This window comes from Fundulus heteroclitus, chromosome 11, assembly GCF_011125445.2.
Source record: "Fundulus heteroclitus isolate FHET01 chromosome 11, MU-UCD_Fhet_4.1, whole genome shotgun sequence".
NCBI classification, from domain to species: domain Eukaryota; kingdom Metazoa; phylum Chordata; class Actinopteri; order Cyprinodontiformes; family Fundulidae; genus Fundulus; species Fundulus heteroclitus.
This window is the reverse complement of record NC_046371.1, coordinates 18,120,032-18,146,292: the sequence shown is the minus strand read 5'-3', so window position 1 is coordinate 18,146,292 and position 26,261 is coordinate 18,120,032. Positions and strand designations below refer to the sequence as shown.

At 42.8% G+C, this 26,261-nt stretch overlaps 1 protein-coding gene across 15 annotated transcripts in view; it reads right to left on the bottom strand.

The window, feature by feature from the left end:
- Nucleotides 1-26,261, bottom strand: part of nbeaa (neurobeachin a) — a 150,968-nt gene that overhangs the window by 53,365 nt on the left and 71,342 nt on the right. For all 15 annotated transcript variants that reach the window (XM_021324598.2, XM_021324602.2, XM_021324601.2 and 12 more), the window contains exons 9-15: nucleotides 23,868-24,065; nucleotides 21,789-21,922; nucleotides 21,213-21,321; nucleotides 19,773-19,925; nucleotides 18,049-18,217; nucleotides 480-559; nucleotides 77-139 (exon numbers count right to left, since the gene is read on the bottom strand). In XM_021324598.2, the coding sequence (XP_021180273.2) occupies nucleotides 77-139; nucleotides 480-559; nucleotides 18,049-18,217; nucleotides 19,773-19,925; nucleotides 21,213-21,321; nucleotides 21,789-21,922; nucleotides 23,868-24,065 (906 nt within the window). The remainder of the gene's footprint in view (nucleotides 1-76; nucleotides 140-479; nucleotides 560-18,048; nucleotides 18,218-19,772; nucleotides 19,926-21,212; nucleotides 21,322-21,788; nucleotides 21,923-23,867; nucleotides 24,066-26,261) is intronic.

The following is a 26,261-nucleotide window of genomic DNA, read 5'->3' as shown; positions in this document are numbered from 1 at the left end:
ATCCCCCCTTTGTGTCCCTCTTTTGCCCTCCCTGGGACTCTACTTTAATAAAGAAAAAAAAAAAAAACATCTGTACCTCATGCATGGTCAACAGATAGTTGAGGATGCTCTGCAGCTCGTCCTCTTTCACGCCTCGGTCCTGGGAAAAAGAATAGATTCACAAAGATCGTCAGTTGTTTTCACTTCTTATTAACCTCGGATGACTTGACAGAGAAGAAGGAACAAAAATCGATGCGTACGCACACACACACACACACACACACACACACACACACACACACATACACATACACGCACACACACACACACACGCTACAGTGCTCCATTGACGTTGCTCATCTTTAATGCCATTTTCCACATATTTCAGATTAGGGTGAAAACTACCCGGGAGGGGAAACAACTGAGAACATCAAAGAAGTAAAGTGATTTCCCACAGCTTTAAACTATGCCATGAATATAATCACATTGTCTCCCTCTACCTTCAATATGAGTTGTTTGAGGAAGAGGAGCATGAAGGCTCTGAGCGAGATGATCTCCTTCTGGGACGGCCGTGGTCCATCTGTGCAAAAACACAGAAAAGAAGAAAAAATATTCACAAACGATAACGGCACTTTAAATATGTCTGCGGCTCAGTCTGAGTGGGCCCTTCTGTTTACTGACATTTAGTTTTATTAGGCTTCCTCGAGAGCTGGGAGGAAAAAAAAAAAAAAAAAACATTCACAAGCGCTCACTTTCTCTACATCAGAACTGTAAATCACTGTCATTAACTCCAGTGGCAATTTGGCAATCTGGATATTTTATGCTTGCGCTAATCTAACTTATTACAGCGCCGCCGAAGTCATTTTGCAGAAAAAAAAAAAAACGTGATTGATGGTCCGAGTGATCCAAAGCAAACAAGCGGAGTAATCCGCTGTGTCTACTTTGCAGCTCTGGCACTTCCTCGGTTGTTTGCTGTGGAGGGGCTGCGAGGAGGAAGAGTCGGGGGCTGAAAACAGAAGCGTCTGACACGCGCAGCACAAGGCATTTCGTACATCTCAAATTCGATACCCTCTATGAAGGCCTCGCTCCCGTCGTGACTCACACATCCAAGCCCTGATATCCTTCCCGTAAAACAAACGCTTTAACGGCCGCAAAGAGTCACACACAGTCACAGCGTTTGAAAACTGTTAATTTATTCCCAAGTTTACTAAATTATTGACAATAATGAGTAATCAGCGTGGTAAGCTCAGCACTGTAGGATATTTTAGCGTTCGTTGACAGAGGGAAAAAATATTAGTCAGCTATTCGTTATGTTTTGTGAAAACCTTTTGAGAGTTACATGTTATAAAAAGCAAACAAGTAAGGAGAGAAGTCATTAGTTTGTAGATAATCAACAGGAAGGCTAGCATAAAGGCTCACCTTCCTGTTGGACGACAGGAAACGTTATTTTAATCATCTGAGCTTTCAGACGAATGAAGCTGTTGGGATTTGAAAATGCTGGCAGTCTCTTTACAGGGTTTGACACAAGTAAGGAACATTTCCAACCCATAAAATACACAGAAGCAGGTGTTAGCTATGCTAACTGTGCTAACGGTTCTTTTGCTGCTAAAAGCTGCTGGAAACTGTTTAAAAATGTCATCGTCATATTTTCTTGACTTCATTTAACTAAAACAGTGACCATCTATTTTATGGAAGTGTTTGGTGTTACTACTTTCAGTCTTCATCATACACAAGGTGCAACATCACCTCTGCTCACAAATATTTACGTTTATGTTCTGTAGTCGGTCATGCCCCTCCCTTTCAACAGTCTATAGTTCAGATTTAGCAGCTCACAAGAATGTAAATAAAGGAAAAGAATGTAAGAAAAGACATAAAAGCCTTCTTATGTGAATTCAGAGGCACAAACTACGACTGTATAACTGAAAGTACTGATGGGGTTTATTTATACAAGCTTTCCCCACACAGTGATCAGAGACAGCACCAAACGTTCCCCAAGTAATTCCCTAATGGAACGTAGCACATTTATAGTTTAAAAGATTTATTGATTTAGATCAAAGGAATAACTTTTAAACCCTATTTTCAAAACTAGATCTTGTAATGTTCCAAATTCAGCAAAGTTAAGCAATACATTGCTCCTTATTATACATGATCCTGAACAAATTATAATGGCAAATAAACAAAAGCTGCAATTAAGAAACCCGCACGCCGTCATCAATCCCACGGGAGACTTTTTCCACTTAATAGGGAGCAGTAAACATTTACGATGTCCAACTTGTGTGCATTTGCAAGATGTTTGGTACTCTTCTCATTTTATCACTTTTGAATGCAACTGGAGAACAGTGATGCTATTAAAAACTGTAGTTATTTGCTGAATAGCATGTACCATAACCTCCCGCAAAATTAAAAAATGATATTTGACCCTTTGCTGCTGAAAGAAACATAAAAGACTGAGGAAGGGGGGGAAAAAACGGAGAAGGAGCACCTCTGTGCGTCTCCCTGCCATGCTTTGGTGCCCTTGAATCATAAATGTGTGTGTAGTCGTCTGAGTCGGTTCACCTGTTCTTCACAAAGCCAAAAACATGACACTAAAGCGCTCCTTTGTTATCCATCATCCTCAGCTGTCAAGCTCCTTCATGCTGCTGGAAACGGTGACGGTGACCATCCATCATGGTTTATGTGGCCGTGCTTGGTCGGTTTTAAGGTCTTGCATACAGATAGGGCCTGAATAAGGCTTAAACTGGTCTAAATAAGTTCTCGGGGGTAAGCTTGATACCTGTGTTTTATTTCTGGAAATTTATTTCCCTGCTCTCACACTCTTAAGCTGACTTAACAGTGTTTTGGCATAATTGTCACACAAAATTTATTTATTTATTTTTTTCCTTCTGACCATGACACTCTAAAGCAGTGTTTCCCAACTCCTGGGTCACAGACTGGTACTGGGCCGTGAATCATTTTATACCAGACTGCAAAGACTAAGAAGCCATTCGCTTTTGGTGAATAATTGGTCCTGCCAGCCACTAAAGACATTTGCCGTGAGAAGCTGCACAATGTGGACAGGACATAACACACTTCGGGTGTCACATTCTCCCATTTCCCCTAGATGGGACCATCTCCTTTCAGAGCAACAAGCTCAACTCACTTTATAGTGAGTTGTATTTTTTATGTATGTTAAATTTGTGAAAAGGTATATTGATATTATAATTAGACAATACTACAGTTTTTACAATGGTCGTATTATTTTTGTCATGGTTTAGTTTTGATTCGGCTTTGGTTTACTATTATTCTCAGTTTTTCCACCTTGTTTGGGTTTTAATTTGTTAAATTTTAGTTTCCTCCTTCCCTTCCACTCAGCCTTCACTCCACTCTCCTTGCAGTCAGTCACACCTGTTAGTAATTATTCAGTCAGATGCATTTCACCTGTTAGTCTTTCTATTTAAACCTCCCTCTGCCTCACTTTAGTGCTGGTCCATCATCATACTACACCTCTCCATGCCAGTTCCCGTTTTGCCTTGGAAGCTTTGTTTTGCTCCTGTTGTAAAGGTTAGTCCTGCCAGTCACTCTAAAGACTGTTCCTTCACTGTTTGTTCCTGGAGAGGTTCTGCTCTGTGTCCTGGTGTCTCCAGAGTTCTGCTAACCTGACTAGCCGCCCTGGAGAAACTCAGCTCTGTGCCCTGGTGTCTCTCAAGTTCTGCTAACCTGACTAGCCACTCTGAGAAGACTCGGTTCAGTGCCAAGCCTTCCAGCTTAGCTGAACTCTCTCTCCAGGCTGTCAGCTCCTGCCTTCACCTGCATCCCTGAGCCTCTGTAGTTCAGCATCTCTGGTTTCTCCTCTCATCAATCATCTACTCTTCAATAAACCTCTCAAACTTTTATCCTGTGTGTGTGTTCTGAGTTCATCGTTAAACAAATCCTGACAATTTTATTTTGTTGTATTTATCCGCCTTACCTTAAATCAGTCAGTGGGACAAATACGGTTGGGGCCGCTGCTATAAAAGATCAAAAAAGGTACATTTTCTTTATACAGATTGTGTATCTTCTGAGCCTTTCTTAAAAGTTAGTAACATCATTTCACAAAAGAAAGAACGAAAGTTTCACGGAGTATCTATAGTGCCTTGAAAATGTATTAATAGGCCTTGAATTTATTTAACATATTTGTCACAATTCATCCGTAAACCTTCTGAAAGATACCAGCTTTGGACAACTAGAGGATTTCTACAAATTGTTCAAGTCAAGTCAGGTTCAATAGAAAGCATCTGAGAACAAAGAATTAAGTATTTGAATGAACCATTCTGACACTTTAATCTACTTCAATCTATACTGCTCCATTGTAGCCCCAGTTGCATGTTTATAATAGTTATCCTGCTGGAAGCTGAACCCCCACAAAAGTCTAATTTCTTTTTTTGTTTTTTCAAACTTATAAAAAGTTTAACAAGTGGTTCTCAAATATTACCCAGGATTTATCTCCATCTACCCACCATCAAAGGATTTCTGTTCCTGATAAAGATAAGTCTATCCACACATGATGGTGGCTCACCTAATCGTTCACTGTAAAAATGTTAGACTGGACTTTTGAAGGCTATAGGTTGCACTGAATTTTATTTAGGGGTATCAAAAAATGTACAGAATTTAACTACATGCCGCACGTCTTTGTGTGTAGTATAATACCACGTGGAAAACATATATTAATAATTGTCCTCCACTTTACAGTTATTGTGATGGCCCATCATCTTAAATTCCAAGAAAATATATTCAAGTTTGTGATTGACAAAATGCAAAAAAAAAAAAAATCAAGGGTAAATAAATTTAGCAAATCACTGTTTAAAGGTGCATAGACACGTTATTTGACTTTTTAATTTATACGTCAGTAGTTCACTCTGCTTACATACAAAGTTTTTATGAAAGATTATCACGTCCTGCTGGCGTATTACTTGTTATTTCTGGTGTCTTATGCTTTGTTTTTGCTCAGTTTGTTAGTACATAAAGCCTTTCGTGTTTATTTACGATATTAATGGAAGTACATACTGCGAATGCGCAGCAGGGGTTAAAACAAGTAAGCGGCCAACGGCAATCAGCGAAACAATAAAGAAATTAGGCATTATGATACTAGACGTCGCCACGTCTGTTTATATTAGTTAATCGCTGGGTATATTTTTTTCCTCAATAAGTACTATCAAAACACTAACAAGATGGAGGCTTGGTGTATATAACCGTATTGTATTATGATCAAACGTTCTTTTTTATAAGCATTACGTGGCTATATACCTTTAAACTAGCCCTATTTAATGAATAAATACATAACATTTTATCTGTATATATGTTTTTTATATAGTTGCAAATTCAATGTGTTTGAGAGAAGTAGCAGGTGAAACATCCCATAGTTAACTAGCTTTAGAAGCTAGTTACATTATTGGACTTGAAAGAAACTCTCACAGAGTAAAGATTTGGATATTACTTTAAGAAAGACTGTCTGGCTAAACAGTACTAGATTTCATCATCTGAGGCACTCAAAGAATCATTAAAGGATTCAGGATATCATCAGGTATCTCTCCACAGGGGACAAGGTTGAAAGCTAGCGCTGAATGGCAGTGATCTTCAGGCCCTCCGGCAACTTTGCATTTAAAACAGGCATTTTGTGGTGGAAACTAGTGAAAAAATCCTTTCCAGGCAACAGTTTGCATTTACATTTGTTCAAAGTTAAACTGATCCTTTTTCTGTATGGTCTAGTATTATTTATGAGGAGAGACTAAAGAGAAAAAGAGTGCTGCAGTTTGATAAATCAGCATCAGTGGACAGGTCAAAGCAGTGTCCGTGATGCTTGTGAGGAAGCATTAGTGGAGAAGGCATGGCTACTTGTCGCTTTATGAAGGTGCAAGAATTTGATATCAGGCATGAAAATGGAAAATGTTTTCCCTAAGACCCACAAAAGTCAGTCTCCTGAGTTTCCAGCTGCTAAAAATGTTTTCTCAAATGAACCTAATGCAATGCAGGATCTGTGTGAGCCCCATCAGAACTTTGCAAGCATCACAGTCAAAAATAAGCATTTACAGTTAAGGCCAGATGTTGTTATCCAGGGTTGGAATAAATGTATCCTGTACAACTTCGAATATTTTTACAAACAAGAAATGGGAACACAAGCTTCAATTTATTGCATCTTTTATATAAAAAAAACATATGTAATATTAATCTTTTAATTATTGATGCTGAAGGCTCAAGTTGGTATTTTGACTGAAGAAGGTGAATATCTGTAAGCCTTTTGCCCATGGTTTCTGTTTGCTACCAAAGAAAGGATTTAAACTGCCTAATAAGCAAATCTATCTGTAGTCCAAAGAACTCAGGGAAGAAGAAAAAATATTAAATATAAATGCATATTTTGTAGACCATGAGTTTAGATACTTTATTTAGTGTAGTTATTTCATGTTTACCATTTGGCTGGGGATGAAAGACCCACACTTCCATCCTCAGAATGATGGAAAACAGGTTAGGCTGTTCAGTAAGAAATCGGTGCCCCCGTCCACAACAAAAGTTTATCCATTACTACAGAGAGGTTGCACCGACACAGAGGTGTTTTATGGTTAGAGAAGAATAATATTTGCTCAATATGCCCAAACAGCAGGAAGCATATACAGAGGAGTTAAGGTAATCCTTCCTATCTTAAGAACCCTATACCCACTGCCAAGCATAGTCAGAGTAGCATAATTTTGTGGGACTATTCTGCTGCCTGTAGTACTACTGTGTTGCACAAAGTGGGTGGAATAATAAAAAAAAAATGTTTTTTCTCTTTCACTGCACATCAACAGCTAAATGGTTTACATTGGGACTGCCTTTTCCAAAAGGGACAAATATCCCAAACAGACATCAAAACTTGTTTTAAAATAAACTAATAAATAAAGCCTTCCCAAAGCCTCGACCCAAATCCTATTGAAAATGTTCAGGCTATCCACCAATTAATCATCACCTGTCAGTGCCAGGTAACCAACCAATTCAAATAAACTCTACCAATTCTGCCAAGAAGCATATTGAACGAAAGCTTAACATGAACACTGATATATTGAAAATATTTTTTCCAGATATCCTACATTTGAATTAGGACACCACAATATTGGAAGAATTACTGTTTAATCCTGCAATGACTGTTTCAATTGATCACCACTTTCTCACTCCTCCCTCTCTCCTTTCCATCATCATGATATCCCCACCGTGCTTCTTGAGCTTCTGCATCTTGATCGCTAACATTTATAACCATCATGGCCATCAGTAACAGTTCTTGCATGAATTACGCCACAGCTCAGTACTCATTTCACTTCCAGGCCCAACCAAAACACACGCTCCCTCGATAAAGCCCATTCCGCAAAACAGAAATTGTTTATAACTTATAAAGAGAATTAAAAGCATAATTTGTCTTTAGCAATACAATAGATTGAAAGTTTTGATTTATAATATATAGCATCTACAGCGCAACTAGTCACCAGTTGTATGTCACTGTATTTTCTTGCATTGCTTATACATTGATCAACACCAGTTGAAGCAAATATATTTGCAACAGAAATGCCGAAAAGCAAAAGAAAGCCAATTGGGACACAATAAACTGTTTTTTTGTGCCTTTCCTACCCTTACCAGACAGTGGCGTCCTAGGCAGAAGGCCAGAATACAATTCACGGCCTAATCATACAGTCAAAGTTCACCCAAGTAGCCAAATATATTATCAGCAAATAGTTTAAACGCATGGCCTCTGAAATATAATAGCCAAATATTGATTTAATCCAAGCAATACTTTGTGCAATTGTAATGTTTCACACTTAATGTAAATTTTAATGTCAATTAAATTGTGCAACTCTGGCATTAAGGTGCAAGAGTCACGTATAGCAAATGTGGACATATCTACAAAATAGAAGGAAATAACCGTACATGGAAGAAAAGAAGACAGTTAAAATAGAAATCTATACATGCAATCCCAAATTTATGGTCATTTGCTGTAGCTACTTTCCTTTTGTGCTAAATGGCAAGAAACGTAATTACCATGTTGACTGAATCCTAACCTATTTGCAAGATTCAAAAGAAAGCCAGCCCAAAAGGCCTATGGTTTCCTTTTTTATTCTGTGCACTCGCTCTTTTTTAAACCCTAAAGACAAAATTGAATTATTTGCTAAATAAATGGAAAAAGTGAAAATTAATTTTGTATTTCAAAGCGGTATCGGGGGAAAAAAAAAACAAAAAAACTGTAATACAACAAATGTAAATGTGCAACTCGGAATCAACCTCATTCCCTCAGACTGACACTCAGATGAATCCCTTTTTTTTCCCCCACAAAGCCTGCGGTGAGATCAAAACATCTTCCTATTACTATGTAAATTAGCACATATCACGCTCTTACAGTACAGTCAAGTGTACGTGCATGTGGTCCGTCAAACTGCAACTAGCAACGTTTGGGCTTTGAATGGCAGTAAGTATGTGTCTGAGGCTAATTGCTGCTGCGCTGTTATCAGGGCTCCTCTATGGGGCTGAATCCCAGCAGTCAAGCGGCAATATCGCCAAACAGAAAAGGGATCCAGACAGCCACTTGATTACAAATTCCAAACGCTCCCTTGGATCTGCCCATCAAACTCGTCTGTTGCCATGGTGACCCCGGATGCATACTCGCAGTCAGCCACAGGTCCGGAGGCGAGGGAGAGGTTGATTAAAGTGAGGGCGTACGCTGACCTTTTTGATGCTCCGGTTTGTGGCAACAGAAACTGTTAAAACCGTCTTTTTTTTTTTTTGTGCATTTTTTTTAACAGAACACAAAGAATACACTGACCTCGCAGAAAGCATGAAAAGGTATCTTAACAATTCGCTAATGTCATGGTTGAGTTTTGGTTTGGCTTTGTTTTTCTGTTACTTTCATTTTTTCATCTCTTTTGGGTTAGGTTTGACTTTATTTATTGTTAGTTTTCAGTCATCAGTTATTTTCTGTCAATTTTCACTTCTCCTCCTCAGCAGTCAGTCACACCTGATATCATTTGCTGGTTAATTAGTCAGACCCTGGTGTCACCTGTCAGTTCTCTATTTAAACCTCCCTCTGTCTTTAGTTCAGCACTGGGCCGTCATCATCATTCCACACCTCTCCATGCCAGTCCCCGGTTTGCCTTGGAAGCTTTGTTTTGCTCCTGTTGTTAAGGTTAGTCCTGTCAGTCACTCTAAAGACTGTTCGTTCACTGTTTGTTCCTGGAGAGGTTCTGCTCTGTGCCCTGGTGTCTCTCAAGTTCTGCTAACCTAACTAGCCGCCCTGGTGAAGCTCAGCTCTGAGCCCTGGTGTCTCTCAAGTTCTGCTAACCTGACTAGCCGCCCTGGTGAAGCTCAGCTCTGAGCCCTGGTGTCTCTCAAGTTCTGCTAACCTGACTAGCCGCCCTGGTGAAGCTCAGCTCTGTGCCCTGGTGTCTCTCAAGTTCTGCTAACCTGACTAGCCGCCCTGGTGAAGCTCAGCTCTGTGCCCTGGTGTCTCCAAATGAACTGCTAACCTGAGTGGTATGAGGCCTGCTAGCCGAGCAGCACCTAGCAAGTGTGGACTCTCTTTCTCCGGGCCGTCAGCTCCTGCCATCACATTCATCCCTGACCTTCTGCAGTCCTGAACCTCCGGTCTTCATCACTCACCACCCAGCAGACTTCCTTCAATAAAAACTCAAACTTTTAGTCCCGTGTGTGCGTCCTGAGTTCATCGGTAAACAAAACCCTGACAGTACGGCCCAGTCAAAAGGTGAACTCAGGCGCCATGCGGGACTTACCTGCAGGAGTTGACGACCCGGACATCCTCGCATATGTGGAGATGTGCGAACGCCAGATGAGGGAGAGGTATGCCAAGATGGCTTCCGCCCGGGACCCTGCGCCACCCGTCCGGACCGACTCCACTCCCCAGGTGGTTTACGTGGGCGTTGTTACGGCTACCCCGGAACCCAGGAAGAGAAGCCACTCAGCCTCTCGTCGTCTCGGTCATCACCTCCATGACTCGCAGCTGGCCCCTCGAGTGAGGCTCATCGTTCCACCTAGCGGAGCTCCACGCATCAAGGAGAGCCAGCTGTGGGATTTCTTCTACGGTGACCGAGACGACCTTCTACCCTGCTGGCCAGCTGCCACCCCCCAGATTGCCCCGGATTCCTCATCTGTCCCCTCCCGGCGAAGACAGCAGAACCGCCGGCGTGGAGGGTCCATCAAGGCTCAAGAGGAGGTCCAGGAGGATCCGCCTCCAACCTCGGCGTCCGCTGAAGCCTGTGGCCCGGCGCCGCTCTCTGAAGCCTGTAGCGCGCCGCCGCCCTCCAAAGCCTGTTGCCCGTCACTGCCCGAGGTAGCCGAGGAGTTGGTTCCGCCTCCACCAGAGGACTCCGCTCTGCCGGCCACCGTAAGCGCCGCTTTGCCTCAGCCCGAGGCCTCCGAGGGAGCCGCTTTGCCTCAGCCCGAGGCCTCCGAGGGAGCCGCTTTGCCTCAGCCCGAGGTCTCCGAGGGAGCCGCTTTGCCTCAGCCCGAGGTCTCCGAGGGAGCCGCTTTGCCTCAGCCCGAGGTCTCCGAGGGAGCCGCTTTGCCTCAGCCCGAGGTCTCCGAGGGAGCCGCTTTGCCTCAGCCCGAGGTCTCCGAGGGAGCCGCTTTGCCTCAGCCCGAGGTCTCCGAGGGAGCCGCTTTGCCTCAGCCCGAGGTCTCCGAGGGAGCCGCTTTGCCTCAGCCCAAGTCCCGTGAGGAGGTCCAGGAGGACCTGCCTCCGCCCAAGTCCCGTGAGGAGGTCCAGGAGGACCTGCCTCCGCCCAAGTCCCGTGAGGAGGTCCAGGAGGACCCGCCTCTGGCCTCGGTTTCCACCGAGACCTGTAGCTTGGCACCGCCTCCAACTGATCTGTTCGGCCAGAGCCGCAGATTGCGGACTCCGAGCCGCTCGACTCTGCCTCGTCGGGGCCGTCCACCACGGCGCCCGCCTCTGACTTCTCTGTTTGGCCGGAGCCGCAGACTGCGGACTTCGAGCCGCTCGACTCTGCCTCGTCGGGGCCGTCCACCACGGCGCCCGCCTCTGACTTCTCTGTTTGGCCGGAGCCGCAGACTGCGGACTTCGAGCCGCTCGACTCTGCCTCGTCGGGGCCGTCCACCACGGCGCCCGCCTCTGACTTTTCTGTTCGGCCGGAGCCGCAGACTGCGGACTCCGAGCCGCTCGACTCTGCCTCGTCGGGGCCGTCCACCACGGCGCCCGTCACTGACTTTTCTGTTCGGCCGGAGCCGCCGACCGCGGTCTCCGGGCCGCTTGACTTTGCCTCGTCGGGGCCGCCCTCCTCGAGGGTTTAGTCGGGCGATGCTGCTCCGCCGCCTGCCTCGTCCAGGACGACCTCCACGAAGACTTTTCTTTTTTGCTTAGCAACCGCCTTTGTCTGAGCCCTTAAGGCCAGTGCCTTCTGTTATTTTTTGGGCTCAATTTCAGTTTTTGTTCTACTTAGGATTTTGGGATTTTAGAGTTATTTAGGGGTTCTTGTTTCCTCAGAATTCTTAGTCTCTGTTTTTGCTTTTGTTTGTCCTGCTCCGTTTAGGATTCTAGATTTTGCCTTAGTTTCCAAGCTTTGCTTTATTTCCTCATTTGTAGCCTTAGTTCTCTGGTTTTCTCGTTAGTTTACTTATTCATGTTCTAGTTTTCTTGTTTTGCCTTAATTTCTAGTTTAGCCTTAGTCTCCTATTTTGCTTAAGTATTGTTTTTTTTACCTTAGTTTTTCAGCTTCAGTTTTGTGTTACTTTAGCTATCTAGTTTTTACAGTAGTTTACCAGTTCGGGTCCTAGTTTCTCTGTTTAGTTTTAATTTTCTGGTATCGTTTTAGTTTTCTGCTTAGTGTTTTTGTTTTGATTCAAGGGTTAGCTTTAGTTTTTTCTTTTGTGGTGCTATCCCTGTTCTAGTCTTGCCTTTATTTTTTAATTCTTAGTTTAAATTCTTTATTTTGTCCTGCGCTCTCCCAGTGCTCCTTAGTTCCTAGCGCTTGCTTAGGCTTCTGACCCCTGATATGAGCTGTTTCACGCTCCTTCGGTTTGGCTTAGTTAAGTTTTTGGCCTTCTTGTTCCTCGGCCTTCTCAAATTTAGACCCCTTGGATCCTCGGCGTGTTTGGACGCCCTTTGTTCTCGGTTCCCCGGCGTGTTAGGACGCCCTTTGTTCTCGGTTCCCCGGCGTGTTTGGACGCCCTTTGTTCTTGGTTCCCCGGCGTATTTGGACGCCCTCTGACTCTTGGTTCCCCGGCGTGTTAGGACGCCCTCTGACTTTTGGTTCCCCGGCGTGTTAGGACGTTCTCTGACTCTTGGTTCCCCGGCGTGTAAGTACGTCCTCCGTTCTTGTTCCTAGGCGTTTTAGATGTTCCTGCTTCCCTCACATTCCGACGTTCTCTTCCCCAAGCTCCGGCGTTTACCACACGCCCCGGCGGGTTTCTCTTTGGCGTTGTTGTGCGCCCGTTCCTTCCCGTTGGCGCTGTTGTGCGCCCGTTCCTTCCCTTTGGCGTTAAGTACGCCCGTTCCTTCCCTTTGGCGTTAAGTACGCCCGTTCCTTCCCTTTGGCGTTAAGTACGCCCGTTCCTTCCCTTGGCGTTAAGTACGCCCGTTCCTTCCCTTTGGCGTTAAGTACGCCCGTTCCTTCCCTTTGGCGTTAAGTACGCCTGTTCCTTCCCTTTGGCGTTAAGTACGCCTGTTCCTTCCCTTTGGCGTTAAGTACGCCTGTTCCTTCCCTTTGGCGCTGTCGTGCGCCCGTTCTTCCCTCTGGCGCTGTCGTGCGCCCGTTCTTCCCTCTGGCGCTGTCGTACGCCTGTTCTTCCCTCTGGCGCTGTCGTACGCCTGTTCTTCCCTCTGGCGTTGTCGTACGCCTGTTCTTCCCTCTGGCGTTGTCGTACGCCCGTTCTTCCCTCTGGCGTTGTCGTACGCCTGTTCTTCCCTCTGGCGTTGTCGTACGCCTGTTCTTCCCTCTGGCGTTGTCGTACGCCTGTTCTTCCCTCTGGCGTTGTCGTACGCCTGTTCTTCCCTCTGGCGTTGTCGTACGCCTGTTCTTCCCTCTGGCGTTGTTCGCCTGTTCTGCCTTGTGGCGATGTTCGCCTGTTCTGCCCGTTTTTGCCTTGTGGCGATGTTCGCCTGTCAGCGTCGGTTAGATGCCCTTTGTTGGCCTACCAGGGGCTGTTAGTAACCCTTTTAGTCCGCTTTTGTTTTTCCTTGTTTCAGATCGCCCTGAGTGGGTAGTTTTTTGTTTTTGGCCCACCATCCGTACCACCCTCCACCCACCCTGCTTTGATCTGTTTGGTTTGACCCTAGCCCGCCATCCGTACCACCCTCCACCCACCCAGGTTAGATCAGCTTGGTTATGACTCTTGCCCGCCATCCTGCCTTCCCTCCACCCACCCTGGTTCGGTCACTTTGTAGTTTGTTTTGTTTGATTTTAGGCCGTCCGGAGTCCGGCCTTGAGGGGGGGGGTAATGTCATGGTTGAGTTTTGGTTTGGCTTTGTTTTTCTGTTACTTTCATTTTTTCATCTCTTTTGGGTTAGGTTTGACTTTATTTATTGTTAGTTTTCAGTCATCAGTTATTTTCTGTCAATTTTCACTTCTCCTCCTCAGCAGTCAGTCACACCTGATATCATTTGCTGGTTAATTAGTCAGACCCTGGTGTCACCTGTCAGTTCTCTATTTAAACCTCCCTCTGTCTTTAGTTCAGCACTGGGCCGTCATCATCATTCCACACCTCTCCATGCCAGTCCCCGGTTTGCCTTGGAAGCTTTGTTTTGCTCCTGTTGTTAAGGTTAGTCCTGTCAGTCACTCTAAAGACTGTTCGTTCACTGTTTGTTCCTGGAGAGGTTCTGCTCTGTGCCCTGGTGTCTCTCAAGTTCTGCTAACCTAACTAGCCGCCCTGGTGAAGCTCAGCTCTGAGCCCTGGTGTCTCTCAAGTTCTGCTAACCTGACTAGCCGCCCTGGTGAAGCTCAGCTCTGAGCCCTGGTGTCTCTCAAGTTCTGCTAACCTGACTAGCCGCCCTGGTGAAGCTCAGCTCTGTGCCCTGGTGTCTCTCAAGTTCTGCTAACCTGACTAGCCGCCCTGGTGAAGCTCAGCTCTGTGCCCTGGTGTCTCCAAATGAACTGCTAACCTGAGTGGTATGAGGCCTGCTAGCCGAGCAGCACCTAGCAAGTGTGGACTCTCTTTCTCCGGGCCGTCAGCTCCTGCCATCACATTCATCCCTGACCTTCTGCAGTCCTGAACCTCCGGTCTTCATCACTCACCACCCAGCAGACTTCCTTCAATAAAAACTCAAACTTTTAGTCCCGTGTGTGCGTCCTGAGTTCATCGGTAAACAAAACCCTGACAGCTAAGTGTAAAACATTTTTACAAAGGTTACGGAGGAACATTTAGTCATCTGAGGACGTTAGGCTTGGTCTTTTCATGTAAAAACGACGCATTCATCCTCTGCTCCTGAAAATGTGTTCTGAATGATTTCTACCAATTCTCCGTAGACGGTGGGGTTGCCCAGGTAGGAGACAACCATCTTTTCTTGCATACGAGCGTATGTGATCCTGTTAATAAAGCTGCAAGAGCATAAATCTGTTACACACATTGTGGAGAGCTCAGTGGGGCTTCACCACGAGGAACCTGGTGACAAATTAAGCAACTCTGAAGGTTCCTAGGTTTGATTTTGTCATCAAATACCAGAATATTTTAGACTCTAATTTCAAAGCAAAAAGTGTAATCATTCTTAATGTATTAATACGAAGATTCAATATCAATGAAATGTATTTCTGCTGGGGTAAACCTTTAAGGATGAGCAGACTGACAGAAGGAAGTATCAGACCTATAAAACTGTTTTGTTCAGTCCTTTTGTGTAGCTACTGTATTGTTTGCCCTGTGCAGAGGTCCAAACATTCTTCGCGGCACTAGAGAGCTTTAGCACACCGTCGAGCCTGTGTTTGGGCGTTTTAACCTTAAAGTGAGTCGGTCTCTATCAGCGTTTCGAAAGGCTTAAAAGGCACCAGAATGCTGCGGCTGAAAATGTTTCTCAGACACTCCGGCTGGATACTGAATGAAAACGTTCTTCCTCCCTCCCCTCTTCTTCACTGTTTTACTGGACTGAGCTGAGATGGGTGTTAGGGTCGGTGACTCATGTGACCTTAATGGCCCTGTTGTTGACCTTACTGGCCCTATTATTGGGATTCTTGTGACCACTATTTACAAGCCCGATCCTTCAAACCCCCGTTCAGTAGTGAAAGAAGCATTTTGGGTGAAAGGTCCTCAAAAAAAAAAAAAAAAAAAAAAACAAACAAGGCCCGGTAATTAAGTACTAAGGGTTGTAACAACTTATCTTTAGAAATTTTAAAATAAACACTGCACTTTTCAAAGCTCAATTTAACTTTAAATTTAACTTACTCAGCCCTGGAAAATACTTAAATGAAACTCCAGACTTTTCATGCCTGCGTAAGAACCGGGGACTCTGATTCAGTTACAATTTTCTAAAAGATGTTAAAAGGTTTGTAATGTGGTCCTCTGCGTTAGCCAGGACCTGTAATAGCTTACTGTTTTTCATGTTCTAAATATGCTTTGTTGTCACGTCTTGTGACAACAAAGCATAACAAAGCAACGTGTTGTCACGTCTTGTGACAACAAGACGTGACAACACGTCTTGTTCCGGCACTGGCTTAACAGTTCATCAATAAGTAACATGCTGATCAACCATTACTCATCTTATAAGTTATCTATGATCTGTCTGCTGCTTTAATGGCGGCCAATGGGGAGTGTAGGGCAGCACATCCTTGTTTTATCCTGCATCTGCATGGCTGTTCCGCTTTCCTGTCTGATTTTGTACAACAGTGCAAAAGGTCGTCTGTGTCGTGACCCTCAGACGCAACTTTAACCACCTTTATCTTTAAGAGTGACACATTCGTGTTGTTCTATACCACAAGTTTGCAGGAAGTTTTTACTTTATTACACCTTAAACCAGCATAAAGAAATAGCTTCTTGGAAAATAGCACTGGTAACATTAAAGAGATTTAAAATGATCTATTTATTAAATGGTACTGTTGATTTTTATCTTTTAATTACTATGTTTGTTTTTGTTATATTCTGTATGCCTACGTTCATCAGGCATGGATGCAAACTAGCCTTAAAGAAAACTTGTGCCAGTTTTTCAGTTTGTTTTGCTGTTTTTTTTTTTTTATAAATCCTGATTTAACTGGATAAAATGCATCCTCACAACATACTGGCCTTCACAGTCCGTGTATGTGACCGGTAGACGTTAGTCTCCACTAACACAATACTTAGAAATACTCTGGTCTCCTCGTATTCTGAAGGGCTTCAGAAAAAAAAGGAAAAAGCCTTGGAAGAGGGTCATGAAGAGAACCAGGGCGGAGACAGGAATGGACAGATTTTATTCTCACATGCCAACTATATTTTCTGTTCTGAGCCGCAAAACAGCCGCATAATCTGCCACCGCTGCCAAGAATGATCAGCAATCAGACAGTCTGACGGGTTCACTTAACGCAGCCAGCTCCAACATGACTGCACATAAAACATAATCCAAAATATGGTTTTATGTACAGTTTGAAGAGCAAGGTGTGCTCGGCTTAGTTATGCACAACTCACCAAATTAAGTCCTCTGTTTAGTCACTTTATGGACAGAATAATGCATACATTTGTTGAATGAATTTTTGGCATGTCAGATGCATGACTGCTTTGCTGGCGTGTCACAAAAGCGGTGCAGAAGAAGCAGAACATGGCGTTTACAAGTGGTAAACATGCATGGCGATCAATCAGCTAAATAACATCAACGTGAAATATAAACAGACTCATGCCAGTTCAAGTCCTGCAGAGGATCATTATCTCTGCTTGTTTCAACCCCTGAATCCATGTTAGCATCAATCTTGGCCTGTGGATCATCAGAGTCATAATCTGGCTCAGAGATATAGGGCTGAACTGCTAGCGGCTGCAGCGCTCCCTCTATCTGAACTGCATCCTTCAGGGGAAAAAGGGCCGTCTGACGCCATTAAAATGTTTCAGAATCCACGTCAGAGTGTGTCCCAAGTCGCTCACCCTGCATATTGTTTAACTATATATTGCCAAAAAACGTTCTCTCACCTGCCTTGACTCACATATGAACTTTAGTGGCACCCCATCCTTAATCCACAGCGTTCAATATGATTTTGGTCCACCCTTTGCAGCTTTAACAGCTTCTACTCTTCTTAAAAGGCTGTCCACAAGGTTTTGGAAATCTATCTATCTATCTATCTATCTATCTATCTATATAATAAAACTTAATTTTGCACTAGTCATTGTTCTACTTAAATCATTATATAACTAAAAAATTTGGATATATATTTAAGTCAAGACGTAAACGTTCGTTTCGTAATAATATACGTACATGTACAATGTATGTAAACCCTCTGGCATAAGTCTGTGAAAAGGATTAATAAGACAAAAACACTAAAATAATCCTTGTGAACAATGTTTTTTTTATTAACTAAATGCTAATTATGGAATCGTAGTAATTTCCCGACTTTTTTAATTTAAATGCATGTACTGGGTTAGGCAGGAAAATCAATTGGCCAGCCCCACCAATTTTTTTTTCCCCAGCCGCCAGTGATATATATATATATATATATATATATATATATATATATATATATATATATATATATATATATATATATATATGTGTGTGTGTGTGTGTGTGTGTGTATTTTGAAAAACTGAGTATTTTTGTGAAATCGTGCTTTTGAACTTCATAATTTAGGTGTTTTGTAATTGTTGTAGAGTTGTTAAAACAACAATATTCACTTCTGTGCATTTACACTTTAATACAGTTTAGATCATGTTAGATTTTTAAATAAGGATTTAACTCAGCCAAATCTGATGCTGCAATTTCATTTCAACTCGAGCATCACTATTTGTTCTCTTAAGGGTTTGTGACGCCCCATAGTCCATGCTGCCCTGAGCATTAAGCCCAATCACGCCATTGAAAACAGGTTCCGGATAGGAGTATCGCACTGGAGTAAAAAGCTGCCCCCCTTACCTCTACTCTTTATTCCTTTTAGGTTTGTTATATAAGAGTGTTGGGTTTAAGCATGAACATACCGAGGCCTTTGGGGGTGATTCCGCTGCACTCCAAGGGGTTTATAGCCCAGTAGTAGTACTTCAGAGTGTGCATCAGCTGCAGGACGGTGCCGACACGGCGGATAGTGGTGTAAATGGTGGCGGTGCCGATGAACTCTGACGACAGGTACGTGTAGAGGGACAGCTGAACCTGTGCAGACACAAACAATCCACTCATGTAGCGTATGTGGACACGCTGAGACACAAAAAAGTAGCCGGACCAATCAACGAGCAGCAGGTTTCTTGGGGGTTGAAGAAAATTGAAGCTTCACTGCGTAAAGACAGTCACAGGCGAAGTAGTAAAAAAGAAAACAACTGCTTTCATCTCATCATTAATATTTCAGGGCCTGGAATCGTCACATTTCAATCTGAGGAGCTACTTTCAATTCCTGACATTTAAGGGGGTGCCACTCTTTTCTCGCATTTGCTCCTTCCCTCCTCCTGTTCCCTTTTCCCTCTCCTAATATTCCTTCAGCCAATCCTGGTTGCACATTTGCCGAATTGAGACGGCTCACAAACCTCTGAGCTCATTACAGCGACCACCATGCCGAGGGCCGGCCTTAACAAGGCAGCTCTATTTAAGCGGATGAAATTAACGCAGGGCCACGGCCTGACCCTCAGAGATCACCGAGGCTGGGGAGCGGACTCAGCTGCCTCGAGAAGGCCTTCGATACGTGACTTTAAATGATATTAAACGCACCCAGGTGGCGCAAAAAGCTGATATTTTGTGCACTGCTGCAACAAACATAATTGGTTTCCTTTGTTATAACAGCAATTAGGCTTTTTTTGGAAACACGATGGGAAATGTGACTTCTTCCTTTGTTTCATTAAGCCCTAAAAGGCACCAAGGTTAATCTTGGCATTAATCGGGGAGGCGATAACACCTTCAGAGGATGAAAATAATAAAGCTCAGTGGGAGATAGAACAAAGGTGCGATTTTAGGATTAAAACATTTTTTTTTGTTTCGTTTCCGATGCAGGCCTGGTTCTCGTTATATCTCTGCCTAATTATCATCCTGCATTTTCTTTACTGGCACTTGAATGAAGGGGCGAAAAGACCAACAACATAATTCACTTTGATCCACTTTGTGTTGACAACTAGGATCAATAATAAAAAAAAAAAAAAAAAGAAAAAAACATTGGATTCTGCGTTTCTCAGGAGCAACTTTAACTAATCGGATTTGGTCTCTTCCGTTTTTTTCGCGCCGACTTGCCCCGGAGCGCAGCTCCACCGCAAGATCACCTCTTAGGGTCAGAGCGAAGTTTTTGCGAACTGCGGAGGAATGAGCCGACGGGCCCCGTGGGAATGCCACGGTCTCTCACATCTATTTCAGAGCCAGAGTAAGAAAAGAGGAGCCGCACATCCCCTCTCTTCTCCTGGGGTCTTTTCAAATGTCACATTTCCTATTTGTTTCCCTCGCTTGCCTGTTCTGTCCTTTAACAGGACGGAGAGCCAGCTCCTCCCTGCACGTCCTCCGAGCTCATTTATTAAATAACTGTAAAGGGTAATGGCTGCTGAGATGTCAGCCCCCGCGTTTCCTCTTTGTTAACTTCATGCATGAAGTCATTCAAAATATCATAGAGAAGAGAATAAAAACAAACTTTTTGTTCCCCTTTCTCGCCGTCATCCGCTTAGTTATCTCTCCTTTTTTTTTCGGTTTCGGAGCAAAAAGTACTTGTAGGTGACGCGGAGACAGATAAACAGACCTTGGCAGGTGTGTGTATCCAGATGGCTGCGTTGAAGAGGACATGGTCACAGAGCTGTTTGAGGAGCGGCGCCCCGTGTGGTAAACCGTCCAGATACTTGGCGAAAGACAGGAACTGCTCCAGGACTGCCCTGGTGATGTGAATCCGAGACGACTGCGGGAAGAAGGGCAAGTATGAGCCTCAGCCCAATCAAGTGAATTCAAAACCGGGTAAATAAAGTTTATTTTCACAGTCAACAGATGCAACACGATGCATGCCATAGTACAAAGTAAACAGTGCTTTGCAAAGGCATTGAAATCCTTCAGGTATGATCACTCATTCGTATCCTTTCACATTAGGCCACATTACAACCTCAAACTTGATTTTCTTGGCTGATGCAGTTATCAGTTCCCTTATGAATCACTGCTTGGTATACCCACTGTTTGCTCCAATTACAGTTGCACATCTTTGGGATCTTTAACAGCTACAAACAACTAAGGCTGAAATGTTTACCTATTCTTCTTAGCAAAATAGCTCAAACTCAGTCGGACTCAATGGAGAGCGTCAAGTTTTTCAAGTTTTGCCACAGATGCTGAGATGCATTTGGATCTGGACTTTGACTGGGCCGTTCTAACGAATGAACCTGCTTTCATGTAAATCCTTCCGTTGCAGCTCTGGCTGTACGTTCAGGGCCTTGAGTCGTGCTCAAAGGTGAACATCTAACCCAGTTTTTCTTCCAGGGTTGCCTTGTAATTAAGCCTCGTCCATTACTCCGTCAAAGGGGACAGATCATGCAAAATCCACTTTTTTAGCCATTAAATACATTTGTAGTGTACTGTGGAGTCTCTTGGAATAACAAGACCAAAAAAAGCTCCTTCCATATGTGTGCTGTGTCCCCTCAGGACTCGGTTGCACTGAATTGTATATAGGATTATCAGTGTAAAGGGGTCTGAATACATACAGTTACTACAATTGTTGTATTGTTTAAAAACAAAACATGTATAATTTGCATGTTGTGAAGTAGAAGGAATATCTCAATGTATTTTCGTGTTGGTTAATGTACTTTGACAAAATACCCAGCAGTTCTAGGGTATGACTACTTTTGTAAAACACTGTACATAAACAGCTGCCATGACAGCTAATGTGATATTGACAGAGAAGATACACAAAGGTATAAACAGTGGTAATAAATCACTCATTCTATTGCATCAAGATCATTTTATAATTACACATTATTATTTTTGACTTAACACATTGGAACACAAAGGTACGCATGGGTTTATTTTTATTCCAGATAAATAGTTATAGTTAACAGTGAAGAGCTTTGTGTAGATGCTTTAGGAGCTTTGAAGAGGTCACGATAAAGACCAAGGCTTCTCTCCTTATCAATGGTACAGTTAAAAATAAAAACACACGACCTGAAAGCCGCAGCTCTTCACAGCCTGAGGCCTTCACACTGACCTTCTCCAGCAGGTATCCAATCACCAGAAAGCCCTTCCCTCCCAGCATCTGCTCCTGCATGGCCACTGAGCTCTTCAGCAGCTCCACCAGGAACGCCAGCAGAGTCGCGCTGCAACATACAACACAACACATTGATGAGTTTAAATATGTTTTCCGCTGAGCGGGTGGAGAAAACCTGATCCGCATTCCCGTCACAGCTCCTTCCACTAAACATTGGGTTTCTTCATAACTTACTTTTAATACGTAGCTGTATTTTCTTTTCTTTTTTGCCTTATCTCCATCCTCCTGATGATATTAAATAAATAATCTGTCCAAGGCTGACAAGATGTTGAGATGCTGCCTGATAAAGTAACTGCATTAAAGACCACATGATGCAGGAGTATCAGGACGATCTTAAAGCCAGAGGACAGATACTATGGAGAAATCACTGTTCTCTGCAGGGGAAAATGCCTCTTCCTTTGTCCTTTCAAAGTAATATTCACTGCTGTTTTGTAGCCCCCAGCACAGCTGTGTAACATCAGATTTCATATGATGATAAGACTAATTGTGCATTAAAATGAAATATATATGACTCACCAGACTGTGGTGTCCACACTGCTGTCGTTGAGCTGCTTGTAATCCAGCTGAGCGAAGAGCGGAAACAGGACCTGTATGCCTCCTATAGAGTGGATGGCGCTGTGGATGGAGTGGGTAACAATTGCCTTCACATCCTGGTGGAAAACAGAGCTCCGTTAGTTTTATACAAGGCAAATTAAATACAACTGAAAGCATCAAAATATTACAGCCCATTTAAAAGAAAGCTGGATGGCAAAAGGAGGGTTAATCAGCATTGATGCACTTCATTACTGTTAAAAATGAGATAAACATTTTTTGAGTTTACTATTGAGATGGCCTTTACTGGATACTGGATAATGTACTGATAAGTTAACCTGAAAAAGTGTTTTTATCATTTCTGATCATTATTTTTCTTAAAAAACAAAACGTAATACTGGTGCCAAACTGATGTTTTTTTTTCATGCTTAGAAAAGATATAAAGCTGATCAAAAACAGATTCACACTTAAAAGAATTGTGACTTCAATTGTGGAACTTGAGTTTCATGAACAAAGTTTATCTCATGTAATTGGGTGAAAGTCAGCCCGTGAGTAAACCATGGGGATGTAATTATTCTCCTTTTAGAGGTATTGGTGCACTGGATTTATCAGCCAGGGACACTCGAGACTACCAGCTATTATTGGATGATAAAAATGTAGTCATGTTACTATAGCTGTAACGCTATAAGGATGTATTTTAAACTGAACTCCGTATTTAATCATTTGAGAACTCGCCCTTTGCATCCTGGTTCTTCAAAATAAAAGCTTTTCTTTTTACCTTGGAACATGTTTACTGATCAGTAAGATTAACTTAATGGTTTTCTAAAAATTCAACAAATCTTCCAAAGTAAGGACAAGAAAGCATTTATAATCCAGTACAGTGCTGTGAAAATGTGTTTTTCCACTTTCAAAACTTCTACTTTTACTTTTTTGTGACATTTCCAAGTTTCAAATCATGCATCATTCAGTTCGTCATCATTTGAAAATAATAAAAAAAAAATATTATTATTCTTAGGTTATGTTTTACTGGTTTTAAATAGTGTTTCTAGATCTGCAACATTTAGTTGAAAGCAACAAGAAAAAAAAACATAACTCCCTGTAGGGGAGGAAATCCTTTTTCACAGCATCAAACGTAGTAGTATTGGACCATTTAAACACAGAGATTAAGAAATAGAAAATCTTCTTATTTGATTAATTAAGAAACTCAATATAAAACATGCTCTTTACAACTTTAAGGTTGAAAGAACCTTAGCTTCTTCTGCAAATTCTCCAGCAGATTAAGTCAGGACTCTGGGTTGTCTAATCCAAAATGTTGATACAACTTCCAGTCAGAAGAAACATGTTGGTAAAACGCTAAATTAAATCTGCCATGGATATGAATCACTTTGGGCTTAACGTCAGGTACAGGATGATCAAATTATTATTTTCTTGAAAGAGACGACTTGGCAAGGGATGACCCCATTAATCTTTGCCAGTTGTGCTCTTGTACACAGACCCTGCATTACATCTTTCCAATACATTTCAATCTATTTAGTAGAAAGAAAAACATACCATTAGCTCGAATTAAAAATCCTATTATTGGGAATCCTTTTAACCACTTATAACCTGAAACGTAAATATTTGGTGCTGCATCTGTGTACTCTCTCATACCCATCTTAGTTCCATTTAGGAGGAAGTATTCCAATTTCTAAACATGAAATTTAAAATGTACAATTCTCAGCTCCGCACACCCTGACTGAAAGAAAGACGCTTGAAAACAACAACAACAAAGCTAAACGTCTTGAAACTAGTATGTGCTTAAGGATATGTTTCAATTGCATTTCACATGGTGCAGCGTGTATTTTCTATTTCTAATATTTAATATACCCTTTTCATTGAAAGCCACTTAACCTCTGTATGCCAAGTAAAATAAACAGCGCAGCTTTTGAACAAATACTCCTGAAGTGGCTGTGAGTCAGCCTGTGTCAGGGCGGCCTGCTAATCAAACTGACGCGCTGGTTTAGTTCCCTTCATTCATGCGGTTTTGCATTTTCCGCGCTCCCGGAGGATAAAGCTCAAACTGACCTGCAGCATGAGCGCGTGCGGTGAGTGGACAAAGATGGAGGGGTTTTCCCTGGGCGACGACTCCAGGCAGAGCTGGGCGTCCGTCGCCTTGGCGTTGTACGTGAAGGAGATGGAGCTGGCCAGCTTGCCGTCGTACAACACCTGCTTGTGGTGCTCAGCCAGGTGGATGTCGCTCTCGGACTTGAACTTGAAGGTGCTCTGCGGAGACAGGCAAGATAAGATAGGCTGGAGAAGGGAGGAAAAAAAACGTGGAACCAGGAAGACAAATGAGACGTCAGGAGACGAGATAAGTGCGAGTGTGCCTCTGCGTGTACAAGTTCAACACCCAAAATGGAGTCTGCTTAATTGCAGCCGGAGCCTCGTGTAAACAACACAGCATTATCTTAATGAACACAGTGCTAACCCGGGCACTAATTCAATTAGTGCAGAATGAGAGGCAGAGCGGGGGAGCGCGTGTGTGGGAAAGAAGCACTCAGGGATCCAGATTTATCTCTTTGTAGTCTGTCAAGACGACAACCCACAAAAAGATCAACACATTTGTAATCCGGCACCAGTAAGTTAAATTATGTTCATCCCGACCGTCGCCAAGATTCCAAGCCTTTATCCAGATGCAATCCAACAATCGTGCCCCTAAACATTTTCTCCTGACAAGATACCAAGTTTTTCAAACAGTAGTGTGTGCCGTTCTGGTCCCATGCTTATTCGTCTGTGAGATCCCATTTTAGTGGGTATATCTCTTAAAGCTCTATGGAAATAAACCATTTTTACTTTTTAATTTAGATTTTATATATTGAAAAACAGAATTTACAAAATTATTTACCCATTTCAATAATCATTGCATGTTTTCCCTTTTTTTTTTAATATACAATTTCTATTTGGTGAAGGTTCTCCCACAGTTTTGAATCGGGACTGTGGCTGGGGCACGGCAAAACTCTCATATCAGAATCAGAATCACTTTAATAATCCCAGAGGGATATTACTTCCAGATAGAAGAAGCATCTTCTTGAAATTAAAAGATTACTTTAAGTATGAATCTGACAGGTGGAAAGAATAATTTTGGGCTCTAATGTGATCCATTTGTTTAGTTTTTTTTTATTTTATTTATCTATTTTTTTATTGTTTTGCTGAGCAGTGGCACGCAGGAGTATGTACTATCCTGCTTTCATCACTGTGATTTTCCACACCCATTAACTGAAACAATGGTGCCATTGTCAAGAGGAGCTAAAAATTAAAATAAATCAATATGTCCTTCACACAAGCATTAGTTCAAGGGTATTTGCGCCTATTCAACCAAAGAGATTCATTTGTACATTTTGTTTTCATCAAACAGAATTCTTTAACATACATACATATCTAGCTATCTATCTATCTATCTATCTATAGATATAGATATATAAATAAAAAAAGGCAGTTGGAATGACATTACAGGTAGCCGTTTATGTGTTTATTTGTTTGCACATTTCTATCAATATCTGTTTGCAGAGGTCTCTACATTCATGTAGCCTGTGGCAGTACTAGTGCTTCTACTTGTATGAAGCCCTATAGATAAAAAGGCTCTGGAGTTGCACTGCAACCCTTAGCCGCAGCTCCGGGCGGAGGCTGCTTTTCCTCTTCCAGCAGCTGAGTCTCTTGGTGCCTCGCTGAGCCCGACTGCACAGGAAAGCCCAAGGCCTCTTTAAGAACCTCCAGGCCCATGTTGTTCTGAAGCTTTCATCTGAGGCATGGTGCGAGAAATGTGCCCCGAGCAGTTTGCACAGAGCAGTAGATGTAATACTCTTATCTTCATCCAAGCGAACTCCTAGATCTCGCACACACATCTACACCTCCTTAGCACCACCTGCAAGAGTAATTAGGGATAGTTGCACACGCCTAAGTTAATATTAACTGACTTACGGACAGGATACTTCGGCATCTCTGAGTAAAGGCTGCGTTAAAGAGATTACCCATTAAAGATTACCAACAAAGCCGTAGGAAGATGCAGTGGTAATCCATCACAAAAACAAATTAAGTGCTCTTTGGTTTAATTCGAAGGTCAGTGGCCCCTTTGCACACAAAAAATACTGAATAGCCTGAATGTGAAATTAATACACTTATTAAGATGCACATTTATTGCAGAGTAAGCCCGTTTGCTGTGCAGGCTTTATGAAGTGTGTGCAGTTGTGGCTCAGGGAAAAAAAAAAAAGTACTTATGTTACAGCGCTGAATTAGGGAGACAGCAAGGTGAAAGTGTAAAAGAGCTTTGCTGACTCCTTAGAGGCTTAAGAAAGCCAGAGAGGTTTTAAGAAGAGGAGCATGCAAAGATGGGCTTTTTTTTTTCTAAACATGTGAAGTTCTACAGAGCTGAGATTAAAGACATGCATGTCCTAAACACACAGAGGAACGAACGTGACAACT